Source organism: Buceros rhinoceros, unplaced genomic scaffold (assembly GCF_000710305.1).
Source record: "Buceros rhinoceros silvestris isolate BGI_N320 unplaced genomic scaffold, ASM71030v1 scaffold6134, whole genome shotgun sequence".
NCBI classification, from domain to species: domain Eukaryota; kingdom Metazoa; phylum Chordata; class Aves; order Bucerotiformes; family Bucerotidae; genus Buceros; species Buceros rhinoceros.
Genome location: NW_010408687.1, coordinates 3,802 through 20,859, shown reverse-complemented (window position 1 = coordinate 20,859; position 17,058 = coordinate 3,802). Strand labels below are relative to the sequence as shown.

At 37.8% G+C, this 17,058-nt stretch overlaps 1 protein-coding gene across 1 annotated transcript in view; it reads left to right on the top strand.

The window, feature by feature from the left end:
* Window positions 1-16,848, top strand: part of ZPBP (zona pellucida binding protein) — a gene marked incomplete at its 3' end in the record, with an annotated part of 19,660 nt that extends 2,812 nt beyond the window's left edge. The window contains 9 exon segments of the mRNA XM_010134941.1: window positions 4,949-5,074; window positions 8,794-8,800; window positions 11,223-11,319; window positions 11,321-11,372; window positions 13,262-13,339; window positions 13,342-13,413; window positions 15,621-15,700; window positions 16,669-16,732; window positions 16,735-16,848. Of these exon segments, the coding sequence (XP_010133243.1) occupies window positions 4,949-5,074; window positions 8,794-8,800; window positions 11,223-11,319; window positions 11,321-11,372; window positions 13,262-13,339; window positions 13,342-13,413; window positions 15,621-15,700; window positions 16,669-16,732; window positions 16,735-16,848 (690 nt within the window).
* Window positions 16,849-17,058: the final 210 nt, after the last annotated feature.

Below are 17,058 nucleotides of genomic sequence, written 5' to 3'. Positions count from 1 at the left end.
TTTTCTTTTTTTCTTTTTCCCCTGGCAGCTGGAAAGTTTGAATCACCCTGGAACTGGGGGTGAATTACCCCAGACTTTTGTGTGTCTGATGGTGTGTCTGATGTTTTCTTCATCTTTGTTCTTTTGCAAAAGGAACTGTTGCTCCCACCTTGCATTACGCCTGTAAGAAGCAGAAGACAATGTGGAATCAGACCCCATAGATTTATAGGGCACTGGGCTGCTTAAACAACTCTGGTAATTAATTCAGAAATCTCCTTTATTTTTCTCAAAAATAAGTCAAACTTGTTAAGTGCAGGCTCCAATTGAAGGGAAGTAATAATATATTTAATTATTTAAATGCAGTTTTAACAGTTTCCATGTCCTTTATTATTTTTGGTTGCCTTTCTGTGGGACTTAATGACCTCTCGATACTTTTAATTCTATGAAAAGCTGCTTTTTAACCTGTCACCTGTAGTTTTAAAATAGAGTGTGAGAATGGGAAGATCATTTGTGCTAGAGATTGCTACAGGAAGTGCCATTTAAATTCCAGGTGATTAGGAGGAGAGCAAAGGAATTCAAGTAGGAAACCTGAAAAAAGGCTTGAAAAAAGTGTAAAAGGCAGCGTAGAAAAGGAGGGAGGGAGGGACGGACGGACTATAAGGGAGTTGGGATTCACATGCGGACAGAAACATCTCCTGACTGAAATGGCTGCTCTACAAGTGACCTGCATACAATGCAAGAGCGTTTAAGCTGACTTTCTCAAAAGCTAAAGTGCAATGTCATTGAAGATACCAAAAAAGTAATTCCAGAAGTTTTAGATTATCTTCCTTCAGTAACTACATTGCTTCCACTTTTTCTAGTTATTCTACAATAAACAGTTCAAGAGCTCCACCTTCGGGTTTAAGTTATTAATGTAGAAATATTTGCTTTCCTTTTGCATTGATTACGTAGTGCTGCAACATCCCATAGTTAGGTATATCTGCTCCTATCTTGTCAGTTTGCAGTGCTTAACTTCTCTAGGTGCATTTGCTCACTTGCCTTTTGATAACTTTGATAACTGTATAAGATGGTTGGTTTTGGTTTTTCTCTTATTAATTTATTTGTTTTTGAGGGATTATGCTTTTCCTTTCATATTATGAAACATAAATCAACCTGACAGTTCATCAGATATTTATGGACTGTGTGGACAAATAGTAGTGGCAGAAGGAATTTTAAAACAGGCTGGTTTTCAGGTAGGATTTATAATTTTCTATAAATTAGAATGCTTTTATTAAAAACAAAGCATATATTGATTTTTGTCAATGGAGACTCTGAATATGTTCTTTTGGGAGCTGAATTTCAGTGAAAAAATTAATTTTGTTTCTGCCAATGCAGCAGAATTCTAAAAGACTTAACATTTAATATTTTGGTGAGAAAATGTTAATCCATTTTGCTTTTCAATAAAACACCTCCAATCCTTCTAGGAAGTCTTTGGCGAAAATGAAGTTATTTAGCAAAATTTTGCTCCTCAAACAAAGTTGTGGAAGTGTTACATAGTGAATAAATATTGTGAAGTAAATAAAACTGTTAATCACAGAAATCCATCATGGTTTGGTTTGTTTTCTCAAGGATGTTTTATTTCTCCCTACTTTCTGAGTAGTTTCAATGGCATACTCTGCTGACATTCTGAAATGACACGTACAGGGAGATCACAGAATCATAGAATGCTTTGGGTTGGAAGGGACCTTCAAAGGTCATCTACTCTAAACCCCCACCACCCCGCCCCAGCAGTGAGCCCAGACACCTTCAACTAGATCAGGTTGTCCAGAGCCTTGTCCAGCCTGACCTGGAATGATTCCAGGGATGAGGTATCTACCACTCCTCCGGGCAACCTGTGCCAAAGTTTCACCACCCTCACTGGAAAAATTTTTTCCTAAGGCAACAGGCCTTGCTAAAACAACTGTCCCCATCTTTCCTACCAGTCCTCTTAAAGTACTGGAAGGCTGCACTAAGGTCTCCCTGGAGCCTTCTCTTCTCCAGGCTGAACACCACCAACTCTCAGCCTGTGCTCAGAGCAGAGTGCTCTGTCTCTCTGATCATTTTTGTGGCCCTCCTTGGGACCCTCTCTAACAGGATCTTTTTTTAACAGTTCTTTTAATTTATCTTGATTATTTGTCCTGATAGCTGGATAATCTGCCTTGCTCCTGTTTTCCCTACCAGCAATGTAGAGAAGTACAATTTCCATTTGTATAATAGATGGGGTGAATTGATGATTTCCTATTCTTGCTTAAATCAAGATAACAAAGCTGGGACTCAACCCCATCTCTCTTTCATTACCCCCCAAAAATGCCTTAAATACTCTTGTAAACTGGCTATAGATTATTGTTGCTTTCTGTTTTTGAATATCTAACCTAAGCTAGCAACAAGCACTGATCTGGTGCCACATAATTACTTAGCCCATCTTCATAAAATAATTGCTTCTGATGATACATTCCGTGTTTTATGGCTGTCGGTTGTATTCAGGACTTTCTATTCCTCTGTTATTTACTTTCTTTTCCGGAAGTCACAAGTATACCTTAACTCCTAGTAACCCACATTCTTTTCAAGCAGAAGGTGGCGACAAAGAACACAAAATGCTAAGGGGGTCTGCTAGACATTGCTTTCTGCTGGCTTCGGTTCTGTATCTCTGGAAACTTTGTAAAAGAAAGTCAGATCTTACTTGTATTTGAATGCCGCCTCAAAGATACTTCAGTGTCTTGTAAAGTTTTGCAATCTTTACAAACAGGTTTTTAATTTCTATTTAAAAATAGAAGAAATGCAAATTAAAATAGCCGTAAAATACCTCACATTTCATTTCATCAGTCCGGCTATCCTGGCTGTGGAATTTAACTTTATCCTAGCTGAACCAAGGACTTCTGTGACCTCAGTGGCACAGGATAATTTGCAAGTTAGAAGGCAAGATTAAAATGTTTTATCCCACGTCTATTTCTAAACCATTCAGTATTAATAAAGAATGTTCCCATCTTCTCTGGGACAGACAACTGTGAATATACTAGATCTGGCTCTAGTGTTCTTTTGGGATGCTGGGCAACATCTCTATTTTGGTGGGGTTTTTCTTCACCAAAATTTGATTAATTACAATCTTGCACTTTTAAAATCCTGTTGTTTTAAAATACCTGAAATGTTCTTTTTTGGATCACTAAGGTAATTTTTAAATGTTGGTGAGAATATGAACAAATAAAAATAGCAAAGAACTTTAATTAAAAGGCTTTATTTTGGAAGCAAGAAGAATAAAATTATACCTGGTAGATTTTTTTTCAGCCATTATTTTTCTGTAGCTTATGATACATGCTTACAAAGCTGTCATGGAAATTTACAGTCGTGGGACAGAATTTACCATCCTGGCAGGTTATGATAATAAAGACATTATAATTTTATTAGTTTTTATTAGGGATATGTAGGGGTTTTTTTTCACTTTGCTATAAGACATAACAAAGTGACCTTGAAGAAATAAAACATAAATTGTGAAGTGGGAGAGATATGTGACATATGATTTTGTACAACTACTACTAAATCCAGTTGCTTAGTAAATTGAGAAAAATACTGAAGATTTCCAATGGCAAAAGAATAATAATATTAGCAATTGCATTAACATGTGGAATTCATATTCATTTTTATGCTTCAGGATTAAAAACTGAAACACCACCTGCAAATGACACTTATTACAATTGAAAATATTTATTTTTCTGTTTTCTGCATTATAAGCTACTGTAAAAAACTGATTATTAGCTGGATCAGACATTCCTACTGACCCGAAGACTATGAAAATTGTGAAGTTATGTATGAAATGTTATATATAAGTTTTTATTATGTTTCAACAACTTAATACTGTAATGTGAATTTAAGTGGCTTCTCTTTTTTTAATGAAAGTGAACAATCATACTTGGAGATGAGAGAAAACTGTGGTGGCATTACCACCAGTTGCCGTAATGGAAAAGTGAAAGCTTTTTCTGAGCATTAATAAATTCCTGCAAGAAATACTCAAACTGTTTTCCCGATGCAGGGAAATTGAATTAGTCAGGGGTAAGATAACATTGTAATTTTGCTTATTTGATTCAGTTTTAATTACTAGTCAGATTCTACAAATCACAAATGTTGTAGTAGTAGTTGTACCTTTTTTTAGCAGCATTAGGGTAGCCTGATACAAAGCACAGAATACGCAAGTTTAGACCTCACTAGGGTGTAAACACCTAGCATCTCGTGCTTCTGAAGAGGACAAATGCTTTGCAGAATGTCAGTGGGAAGGAAAATAAAACACACTGAAACATTCTAGAAGTGATTATGACTACACCAATTGTACTTTTTAGAAACCATTGAAGATCTAGAGGCACCTGTATGCTACGTGTCACATACAAGACATGCACACCTGCTTTTCTGTAGGAAAAGGCTAAGTAAATCCCTACCTTACTCAGTTTGCTTCCTGTCTGATTATCTGTGAATGAAGTGATAGGCAGCTCCCCAGGGAGTGAGACATAACACTAAACCCTTTCTAAGCAAATACATTGAGCACTGGTGAAAGGCAATTGCTAAAGAATAGAAACAGCAAGCTGTAAGTCTGAATATCCTGGACCAACATACTCGCTATCTCCATGTGTGTGCTGGACACCAGCTGAGACAGAACGCTGCTGAAGCTTGTGAGAACCAACTAAGTGACATAATCCATTCGGGAGGATGTTACAATGCACTGTGGTTCTTGTTTACACGAACAGGTAAGTCTAGGACTAGAAAGAATTATTTTAATTTTGTTTTCTCTAGAAAACAAACCTGTTGCCTATTTGGTATTTCATTTTGATGGTGGATATAACAGAACCAGTCCCAGCATCAGAACTCCATTCAAGATCATTATTGAACCGCTGTCTTCAAATTTATATAGCTCAGTGTTAGGATACCATTGATAGATACTTGATGCTAATAATATTTTTTTATTCAGTCAGAATTTATGTCAAGGTGAATCATAACAGCCCTTGTATTTTATGTCTGACAAATCATCTGTGAAACTTGGAACTGATTGATCCAGTATTCCAGTGGAATGGACCAGGTGATGATCTTTCTTCAGGTAAGGATTTATTTTCTTACATGCCCTCCTGCATGTTTCTTACACGCCCTCCCCTTTTCCTCCAGCTCCCTCAAAGAAGCATGAGGGTTATAAAGGTGGGAATGTAAGTGAAGAAGTAACTGAGGAGTCATTGTGAGTGACTGTATGTATTTCATATAAGTTAACTTTCACTTTTTAGAAAGAAAGGAGTGGAGAAAGAAATTACTTAAATTCTCATGGAGAATTTAAACATCTTTTTTTCAGAAACATGCCTCTAATTAAATCATTGTCCTAATCTGCCAGTATGGCATGAAAAACCCAAATCTTTCTTTCTGCATGAAGTATGTTGGGCTACTTTTACATATGTTATTTTTCTCACATAATAAGGATTGCTCAGAGATCATGAATGGCTCATCAGCAATATCTTTCCAAGTCTGAGCAGAGAACCCAAGTTCTGTTTTTTGTTTCCTTCTATGTCTCACCCTTTAGTACAATTTCATTTTTAAAAAGAACAGTAAGCATTGTGATGAGTTTATAGACCTGTTTAATCTCTCGTTTTAAATTATAACTTAGTTTAGGAATCATTCATCCTTCTACAATGGCAGTCTTTCCAAATCCTATCTCCTTTCCTCTTAGTCTATACTAGCGTCTATCAGAACTCTTGTCCTTGGTGTTATATTTTCCTGTAACATGATATTAAATACCATTTTCACCATAGTGATTCTTCATTCTTAATCTTCTACATGCCAACCTTCATAGCAGAGCATTTCACATTTATGAGATACCTACTTTGAATCCGGTAAGAGACTTCACCCTCAGAATTCTTAGCATCCTTTGCTTCAAGGTGGTTTTGCTTGTACCTAAGCCCGTGGGGTATGTCATTTTACATGAAACTGCCAGTCTCCCTTGGGATGGATATATGGTGGTTAGCTGAGTGTAACTCATTGTAACTGATATATTTTAATGCATGACAGACACAGCATCAGGTATATTGCCATGTGTTTAAGTAGTAAGCTTAATCTGATCAGAGAGAAGACAACCTCCTGATTCACAAGTAACAAAAATTGCCCGTTTGAATCCTATGGCCTCTGTTTACTCAAACTGCAGTTTCAACAGTGTAGAACAGAAAACCATGGAAACCTTACATTTCTTCCAGTTGACATGTTTAAATCCTTGGGCAGATTGCTTCAGGATATACCAAGTTGTTCTGGTTGGTTCACTAGCAAAAACAGCTATGGTGGCAGGGGTTCTTGGCTCTGTGGCAGCTTCAGGTATGCTAGAATCAGCAGCAGGTGGGCAGAAAACATTTCAGTGAGAGAAGAAAACTTGTGTTTTCCTGACATAACCTTCTGTAGGGATGTGAGAGGTCCTAGAAAAATTATTTTTAAAAAGCGGTAATGATAGGACTTCAGCTTCAGCCACCACAATTTTGGATAGATACCCAAAGGTACTTCTTAGTCTCCTAGGTCTGTGGTCACTTTTTTCCTTTTTTTTTTTTTTATGTTTGTTGTGTAAAAGAATTTGATCTCTCAGCCTCCTTTTAGAAAGGGTATAATCCTGTCGCAGTTTGAAAAGGGGGTCTGTTCCCCCCACCGAAAAAATCGTAAATCGGTCCCTCGACCCTTAACAAATCCTCTCTAAGTGGTGAAAATTATCTGGGTTTTGGTGCGATTAGTTAGTCTTCTAATATCCATCATAGCAAATCTTTGTAACGGTGCATAGTTAGGATTTGTAAACCTTGCTTGATAGATTATTTCATACTTTTTCAGTGTGGTTCTAGGAAAGAAAAGAATCCTTTCAGTGGAAGTGTAGAATTGTGAATTGTTTTAGGATAGACTAACAAAATACAGCTTCTTGGCACACTTTAAAATAAATGTAATTATTTAAGCCTAAAATCTGTAGGAAGAGATCCTACCTTTCATTGTGCTATCTGTCACAGTTAGAAAAATCAGTCTTTCAGGTAGACCAGCCCTTGACACACACCTGAGAAGGTGTTCTGTGCCTCAGAAGTCTGTCTGGCTATATACATCAAACATCATGAGTAAGTGAAAGCTCACAAAGAGCAGTAAACACTTTTTCTTCTGTAGCCATTAAAAAAACAGTTTTGTTTTTTGAACAAGCAGCTTTGTTCACAGATAGTTCCAGTCCACTTGTGTGCAGTTGAAAGAGTAATGAAACATTAAACACTGCACAAAATGTAATTTAAAATCATTACAACTTTAAAATTAGTAAGTAATTTTTCTTCACTTAGCATAGTGACTCTTTTGTAGTAAGAACTGGAAATTTTACTTTGAAGTTTATAAACAGCTGTTGAGCTGGTTGAGAATAAAAGGTTTTCAAGCTATAAATGGAGGAAAAAAACCCTTCAAAATAATTGCTTCTCGTGTTCTGGATCTTAAAATTTTACTGCATAAAACAACATTTGTGATGGTGCTCTGAACAGCTAAGTAGAACAGAAAGGAGAAAGCACTCCAATCTTTATTTCCAAATGCAAAATTGGAATAGGCCTGTTCTAGTTTGGTGAAAATGAACCTAGGAATTTGGATTTACAGGAAAGTTAGTGCTTTTCATACACGCTGCTACCTAATATATGCACAGAGGCATATTTGTGTGGGAAGATTGTGACTAACCTTTCATAGGACTGAAAAACGTGTGTACAATAGTTTTGTAAAAGCAACTGACAAATTAAGTACCTGCAGTCAACCTTCCAACTACAAGCTAATCCCCAGATATTCTAAAACCTACTGATGGTATATCAAACAGATCTTCTGTGGAGAGGGAAAGAAAGAGAATCAGAATAAATATTAAGCTGCTTTTAGTATATGTGTAGGTCTCTATACTCATGCTATTCTTATAACTGATAACATGCCTTATACATGTTTCCTGAGAGGCTATCAGAGTCCTATCTGGACAACAAACCGGAGTATGTTTCATTCCTATGAAGCTTTCCAGGTGAACTCAAGTTATTATATACCACAGTAGCTTTTATTTCTATAAATACATTAACAGCAAGAGGAGAGCTAAGGAAGGTCTCCATCCTTTGGTGGATGCGGGGGGAAATGTAGTGACCCAGGATGAGGAAAAGGCTGAGGTATTGAATGCCTTCTTTGCCTCAGTCTTTAATTGTGAGACCAGCTCACTGAGTGCTCAGCCTCTTGAACGAGAAGGCAGAGGTGGGGAGCGGAATCAAGGCCCCGTAATTCACAAGGAAACAGTAAATGAACTACTGCATCAGTTAGATGTGCGCAAGTCTGTGCAGCCAGATGGGATCCACCCGAGGCTTCTGAGGGAGCTGGAGGAAGTGCTTACCAAGCTACTTTCCATGATTTACCAGCAGTCCTGGCTAACAGGGGAGGTACCTTAACACAAGAGTAAGAAGTCAAGCAAAGGAGTCAGGAGACTTGCATGGATAAGCATGGAGCTACTGCAAAAACTCAACTGAAAGGTGGAAGTTTACAGAATGTGGAGAAAAGGACTGGCCATTTAGGAGGAATACAGGAATGCTGTCAGAGAATGCAGGAAAGCTAAGGCCCACTTGGAATTAAATCTGGCAGAGGATGTCAAGGACAACAAGAAAGGGTTTCTTCAAGTACGTCAGTAGCAAAAGGAAGACTAGAGAAAATGTGGACCCACTGCTGAATGAAGTGGGTGTCCTGGTGACGGAAGATACGGAGGAGGTGGTGTTACTGAATGCCTTCTTTGCTTCAGCCTTTACTACTAAGGCTGGCCCTCACCCTGAGGTAACAGGTTCTGAGAAAGTCTGAAAAAAGGAAGACTTCCCTTGGTTGATGTGAATTTGGTTAGAGATCATCCATGCAAACTGGACACCCACAAATCCTTGGGCCCTGATGGGATGCATCCATGAGTGCTAAGGGAGCTGGCAGATGTCATTGTTACGCCACTCTCCATCATCTTTGAAAGGTCATGGAGAACAGGAGAGGTGTCTGAGGACTGGAGGAAAGCCAGTGTCACTCCAGTCTTCAAAAAGGGTAGGAAGACCCAGGAAACTAGAGGCCAATTAGACTCACCTCCAACCCTGGAAAGGTGATGGAACAGCTCATTCTGGATGTTCTCTCTAAACATGCAGAGGAAAAGAAGGTTATCAGGAGTAGTCAACATGGATTCACCACGGGGAAGTCATGCTTGACCAATCTGATAGCTGCCTGTGACATCATGACTGGACAGATAGACGAGGGGAGAGCTGTGGATGTTGTCTATCTCAACTTCAGCAAGGCTTTTGACTTTGCTACCCATAACTTCCTCATAGGTCAGCTTAGGAAGTGTGGGTTGGATGAGTGGCCAGTGAGGTGGATTGGGAACTGGCTGAATGACAGAGCTCAGAGGGTTGTGATCAGTGGCACAGAGTTTAGTTGGAGGCCTGTAACTAGTGGTGTTCCCCAGGGTTCCGCACTGGGTCCAGTTCTGTTCAACATATTCATCAATGACCTGGATGAAGGGACAGTGTCCCTTCAGCAAGTTTGCTCATGATACAAAACGATACACCAGGCGGCTGTGCTGCCACTCAGCGTAATCTGCACAGGCAAGAGAGCTGGGTGGAGAGGAACCTAAAGAAGTTCAACAAAGGGAAGTGTCAGGTGCTGCATTTGAAGAGGAATAACCCCATGCACCAGTACAGGTGAGGTGTTGACCTGAGCCATCAGGCTGTGCTGCCATTTAGCGAGACCTGGACAGGCTGAAGAGTTGGGCAAAGAGGTACCAAATGAAGTTCAGCAAGGCAAATGTAAGGTCCTGCACTGAGGGAGTAGTAACCACATGCACCAGCACAGGTTATGGGTTGACCTGCTGGAAGGCAGCTCTGCAGAGAAGGCCGGAGTCCTGGTGGACAACAGGTTGACCGTGAGCCAGCAATGTGCCCTTGTGGGCAAGAAGGCCAGGGTATCCCAGGATGCGTTAAACGCATGACCAGCAGGTCAAGGGAGGTTCTCCTCCCCCTCTACTCTGTCCTGGTGAGGCCATATCTGGAGTACTGTCCAGTTCTGGGCTCCCCAGTTCAAGAAAGACAAAGATCTACTAGTCCAATGGAGGGCTACAAAGATGATTAGTGGACTGGAGCATCTCTCTTGTGAGGAAAGGCTGAGGGACCTGGGTCTGTTTAGCCTGGAGAAGACTGAAAGGGAATCTTATCAAGGCTTATAAATGTCTAAAGGATGGGTGTGAAGAGGATGAGGGCAGATTCTTCTCAGTGGTGCCCAGTGACAGGACAAGGGGCAGTGGGCACAAAGGGGAACAGGAAGTTCTGTCTAAACATGAGGAGAAACTTCTTTACTCTGAGGTTACAGAGCACTGGAACAGGCTGCCCAGAGAGGCTGTGGCGTCTCCTTCTCTGGAAATATTCGAAACCCATCTTGGTGTGATCTTGTGCAAGCTGCTCTAGGTGATCCTGCTTTAGCAAGGAGGTTGGACTAGATGATCTCCAGAGGTCCCTCCCAACCCCTGCCACGCTGTGATTCTGTGATTATTTTCCAATCCTGAAAGGCTGTGGCGTCTACTTCTCTGTAAATATTCGAAACCCATCTTGGTGTGATCTTGTGCAAGCTGCTCTAGGTGATCCTGCTTTAGCAAGGAGGTTGGACTAGATGATCTCCAGAGGTCCCTCCCAACCCCTGCCACGCTGTGATTCTGTGATTATTTTCCAATCCTAAACATCCAGTTGGCATATATATGATTTTTGGAAGGTCTGCTATACAGTACTTGCTTAACTTGGACTTCTGGTCTTGCCTGCTCTGAAGTTTACTACAAGTTAAACACCACCAGCAGCTAATTCACGAGGCTGTTCCTAAAGACTGAAAGGTTAGTAGTCAGTTTGACTATGTAGAGGTATTAAAAGAGATAATTTACCTACTTTATCCTATTTTTCTGGGAAGTTGTTATTGGAGAGGACAACATGTCTGAGATAAAATAGAAACAGGTTTCTAGGACTGCTTTGTGAACCAATACTTGAAGACACAGCAGCAGTTAGGCATATTTGTGTAATGCTGAAGTGAGTGACACGATTAGCTTCAGTTCCTGAGTCGTATGCCTTCAGCTGAATCCATATTATTATTATTTTGTGCCCAGCTTAACAGTAAATAACCATTTGGATCCTTACTTTGTGTTTTCTCATGATGACAACTAAATTTATTTCATTATTGTGTTTAATACAAAATAGCAGTGTGCAAGCATCACCAACAGGAACTCTAATATCAGGACACTTCAACCTGTGTAGAGTTTGCATTTGTTACATTGTTTATAAGCTAACAGCAATGACAACCTGATAAAACCCTCATAACACAATATCTTATTTATGCTATCATTCCACGTAAGTGTGCTGTTGCCTCAAAGACGTTATTTTTAAAAAATATGTATTGCTATTTATGAATAAATAGGCTTATTTAGAATTTAATTTGCAGAGATAAAGACATTCTGTTTCTGTAGGAAATTGTTTTTAGAATTGGTTACTAACAGGCAGGTCATTTAATGTCATTTATAGAGCCTTAAATGAAGCTCAGTGGCTGACTGAGAAACTTACTGAATACAGTTCTTTTTACAGAAGAAACATAAAGCATAATGAAATGTAACAAATTGAATAGGCAGTAATCCTTAATAACATTAAAATACTGTGATTTTAAACGGAATTATTTTTTATGAGATTAGTTTTAGCACAGCTATATGGATTTGTTTCATGTTAATGCCTTAATTATTACCTGATTGTGTTTTTTTAAATACATATCATTTAATGATGTAATATTTGTAGCTTATCCTTTCCTGTTCTGATTAAATTTCCTTCTGTCAGCAGGTAGAAAGTCTTTGATAAAGTGAAAGACTGTAAAGGCAACATAATTTATTCATTACTAGCTCTCCTCCTTTAAAGGATATTTTATTCTTGTGGAGATGTAGGCAAGAACTATTGCCTTCAGCAAGAGCTATGTCTGATCTTGAATTTAAAAGCTGTACCAGTGCTCATTTAGAAACGTGGTGGAGCACAATAACCTAAATTAGCCTCTGATGTAAATTAATTTTACTTTGGCACAGTACCCTTCATACAGAATACCCATGACTTTTAGCAGCCAGCTTGCTTGACAGAACTGGAAAAGGAAGAAGTTTCTTTGAAATAGTTTTGATGGAAAAGGTTACAGTTTCCAGTAATGAGGACTTATATCCTTCAGTGAAGATCAAATCTGAATGTTAGTGCACAAAATTCAGGTTTCATTCAGGTTTTCATATGAAAAATCTGGAATATGCAGCAGCAAACAAAGGAAATGGGGGAGGAAAAAGCTAGGTAGAGGATCAAATGAGCTGTCTTAATTGGGTACCGTGTTTGGATGTTCTGCTGCTTCTGTCAGTTGGTTTGGTTTCTATTCCTTCATTTGTTCTTCCCTGTCACACTCTTCTCATTGCTGTGATTATACCACAGCACATTGTGACCCTGTTCTTCATTCTTTTGCTCCTGTTTTCTATTTAATGTTTTGCTCTGTTGATCTTCAGCTTTGGATAAGTAGCGTAGTTATCATGAAATAACTAGAAACAGGCATTTTATGGAACATCGGCTTATTTGTAAAAGATACCCAGGAGTGCGCTTAGCTTCTCAGAAAAGGTGAAATGGCTGATCCCTCCATAAAAGTAAATTTCATACCAGTGTGGAAACTCTTTCAGTTATTTCTGCTCACGGAGAAGGAATTCCTGTTCATCTTATTAGTTCATCTTCTGTTGATCTCTGGGGAGGAGTATTCAGGTTTTAAGCCCTTTAAAATACCTTTGTGATAGTTGACTAAAAAGTATGTAACTACTATAACTGGCCACTATGTGTGAAATGAAATATTGTGCCACATACTAAGGCACATTTTGTATGCTTCTTAACCTTGGCATTCATTTCCTGATCCCTTTACTGTAATCTCCTGTCAGTTTAAAATAAAAACAAAATAATAAAGAGTAAACCTCTAAGGATATAAATAAGAATGTTGACTTGCAAAATCTCTCTTAACTATTTCCAACTGGCCCAGGATACACTATTTTATAATTAAAAATGTTCCAGGCATGCAAAATTTATATTTTTGTTTATAAATTAACGATTTAAATTGGCAATTTTATTTTCAAATACATAAATCACTTTTCTTTTTACTTCCTGTATGTTCCTCATAATCTCCCACATTTTTTCCTGCAGCTTATTCTGATCCTAATACTATGAGTTCATGGCCTGGTATCACACAGCTCTCTGCAAGAGTTGTCATAACATTTCTTTTGAGAAAACATTGCTGCACATAATTGTTGCTGAACTTTCTTGTGTGGTTACGTTCATTCAGAATGTCATCATGTAAAAATGCAGAGATGAGGTCTACAGAGCAAAATCTTTCTATTTTCAGGTAAAAGTCTACCTAGTAGTTAGAATCTTTATAGTTAATGGAATGTATTTACTGCTTATATGCAGAAAGTATTGCAAGGGTTTAATAGTAAAGTTTCTTGATGGCAAAAACTACTCCTTCTGAACGCTGAAACTATATGAAAAACAAAGTCTCAACTCCTTTATGCTGTGAGCGAAGTCTGAAGGAACCTGTAAAACAGTACCAATATGTGTTCAGTTCACTTGAAGCACTTTGGGTTTTACCTGCCTGTTAATAACAAAGAGACACTATATATAATTGTTGAGTTGAATGTACGTAAGAACGTCTGCAGTATTTTCTTGAACTCACTGTTTCGAATTATTTCAGCCCTTAAAAGGCCATTGTTTTCTTGTTGTATTAGATTATCACTACGTATCAAGACATGCACTTTGAAAAGATCCCTTTCTGAACGAAGTATACCAATTATACTTAATTTTCCACTTTCCAATTTAAATTTTCTTGAAAATTAAATACTGTTGCTTATAAAAACAATGAAAGTATAGTCAGTTGTCTTTCTCTGAAAACTGTATTTGTAGTGGAGAGCACTGATGTATCTGAAGAGTCTCATTACTGGTAGCGTAGTTAGTTAAGGTTAATTCTAAGGTTATTGAGACTACATATATGACATCTAGAAAATGTGCAGGCTTTATAGAATATTTTAGCATTAGAAGAAATTCTCCAGTTAAGAGGTTTAGGTGGATGTAAACTTTGATATGACCCAGTGGTAAACTACGTGTTCTTAAGTAGCTTGAAGTCTTTACAATTACTTAGAAGAGTTAAAATCACGCTAGCAGATAATTTTATTCTTGTCAGCTTACTCTCAGTTCTGGAGAGCAGTCCAGCAGCTTAGTTAACTATTTCCCAGGCCATCAGCATAATGGTAGTACTAGTCAGTCAATAAGTAATGTGGACCCATGCAAAAGGATTACTAAAATGTAACAAAGCTTCTTCTTCAGTTCGAAATTGCAGTCTTGCCTCGGTTCTATATGTCATTCCTACAAGAATGTAAACAGTTGAGTGGATGAGGCTCAGGAACTGATGTGTGTGTCTGTGCAGGGGTGGGGAGGAGGGAAAGCCTTTAAAAGCACTGGATATTACCCTGATTGATTGTTCTTGAGAGAAAAACCGGAGCCCACTGGAGAAATAGACAGAAGCTTGAACTGTTAGGGTTCCTGAATGACTGTTTTAAAATCTGAGTCTTCATAAAACCACAATGGCAGACAGGACAGGCAGAGAGGGATTAGCTTGTTTCTTTTGAAAGGATTCAGATATTTATAAATCTGGGAAGAGTTCAGAATTATACATTTCCTTGCCATTAGAATTTAGAAATAAATGACAGTTCCTGTAAAATATTTAAGTATACTGAAAATTAGACATAGATGTGTAATATCTGTAAGAGGACAAGCTCTGTGATTTCTTTAAAACATTGCAAGTTAGATATCTGAAATATGGTAAAAAGTCCTAAATACTTGCATCAAAACTGAGGAGAATCTTGAACCAGTAAAGAGTCAATTTAATTGACTTTGGTATTCTGTAAATGGATTGTGTTTTGTTACAGTTGCTTCCATAGAGAAAAACATGCAGGCTATGTCAGCAAAGCACTTGTGATCCATATAGACTAAACAAGATACAGTAGATGGAAGAATAAAAAGGCAACTAACATAATAAGGTTCTCTCACCATTAAGTGTAATAACCTAAAAAAGGAAATATACTTTGTTTAGTAAATTAATAAATTGATATAAAAGTTTTAGTGGCTATTAAGCTTGTATCAGGTAAAATTTCTAATACTCTATAGCTGTTAGGGATAAGGCAGATCACAGGATCAGTCTATATTAATATAAAGAGTGTGTAAAAAGTGGCAAGACAATTGGAAAATTTTGAACATGTGCTATCTTATAAGTATCAAACGCACTGTTTTGCAATGCAGTGCCTTTCTGTGTTTTTCCATCACTTCAAGGTGATTTTATTACCGACCTGGCAGAATGTTAGCTGCTTGAAGGTGTTCGGCTTTTACAGTAGAGAACCAGAAGCCAGAGTCTTGCTTTCTAGCTTAATTCAGAGATTCTTAAAGGGGAAAGGGGAAGGGAAGTATAGGGGAATACCAAGAAACAGTAGCTACGCAAATCATGCTTTGGGATTCCAGTAGAGGGATGAGGGAATCTAAAATAACATTGTACTCATTAAACAGCTTCCATCCTGTCCACTGAAAAAAGCCCTGAATCTGTGGAGAAAGCTTATGATCAAAGTTCATATTTTTCATACAGACAAGTGGGTCAAATTAAGAGAGCATGAATTAATTTGGTTTTGACAACTTGTGTGTACTGAAACTCCAAGCCTATTAAAGGGTTTTTTTTTCTTTTAATCTTTCTCTCTATATAATTAATCCCTGTATACAAATGAAGGACAGTATGGATATGAAGCATTGATACTTTATACTTTTAGATTTTGTCAGATTGCTAATAGGTCTATTTTTTGTTAGATATTTCATGTATTTTAGCCAGTTGGAAGTAACTTTTAAGATTTTAACTTCTATGACTTAAAATCTTTAATATTGCAGTGGAAGACACTTTGTAAAAATTGGTCCAGTTTCCAGAGAAAATAAAGGAATTTTAGAAACCAACATTGCCTTTGGCTAGGGAGATGGAATAGAGCTCCCTTGTATCCTAACATTTCTGTGATTCTGTGCTGCTGGTTCTGCACTCATTGAAAGGAATGTTTTTCCTATCCTAAAGAAGATTGTATTTGTGCAAATCTCAAGTAAGGGAATTAGTCTTCGTGATTCTATTCGATTGATATTAGAATAATAATCCCCTTATTTAACTTGGCTTCAGGAGATGGAATGTATGTCTGAAATGTAGGTGGACCTAAATAATAGTACCCATGCAGATGGGAAAGCTGCAAGTCTGTTGATGTTGGGCTACAGATGTCTAATGTAGGCAAAATTGCCATGGATTAGCTTTTAAAGTTCTTTTTGTATAATCCTGAACACATTCAAAGACACTGCATACTTCATCAAGGTTTATCTAAATTAAAACCAACATATCCAAGAATATCAGATTGCCCTCCTGTTTCCATTTTTCTACAATCAAAAGATTTAATCAAAAGTACATTCTTTAATTCTTAATCCTAACACGTACTCACATTCCTTTGTCTCTTCTTGTCTTCTGACCCTCTTTGTATTCTGTCTCTTCTTTGTATTCAAAGATTCTGAAAAAATATTACTTGCTTACATTTAGGCAAAAACATCTTATAGAGAGAATTGTTTTAAGCAACAAGTGGAAGTTAGCAGGAAAAGTTCTGAACTGTGCCTGAAATATACTACATGGAAGGTACTCTACAAATGGTATGGGTTGATCGCTGCTATCCGAGGTATGGAATGAATGTTCTAAAATATCGAGACTGTTCAGCATGTTGTGGTAAGTGATAAAGTAACTTATTGTACAAAGTATTAAACACCATTACAATGGTTTTTTGCTCTGATTGAACTTAGTACTTTGCTATTTAGCTTCAGAAAATTGTTATGCATACTGTTTTGGGCTGTGATCCTGTCAACGCTGTCAAAGTAACCGATTCTAGGTCAGGTTAGTACTTGGATAGAACTTTTGTAAGATCTTGTTGATTTAGCT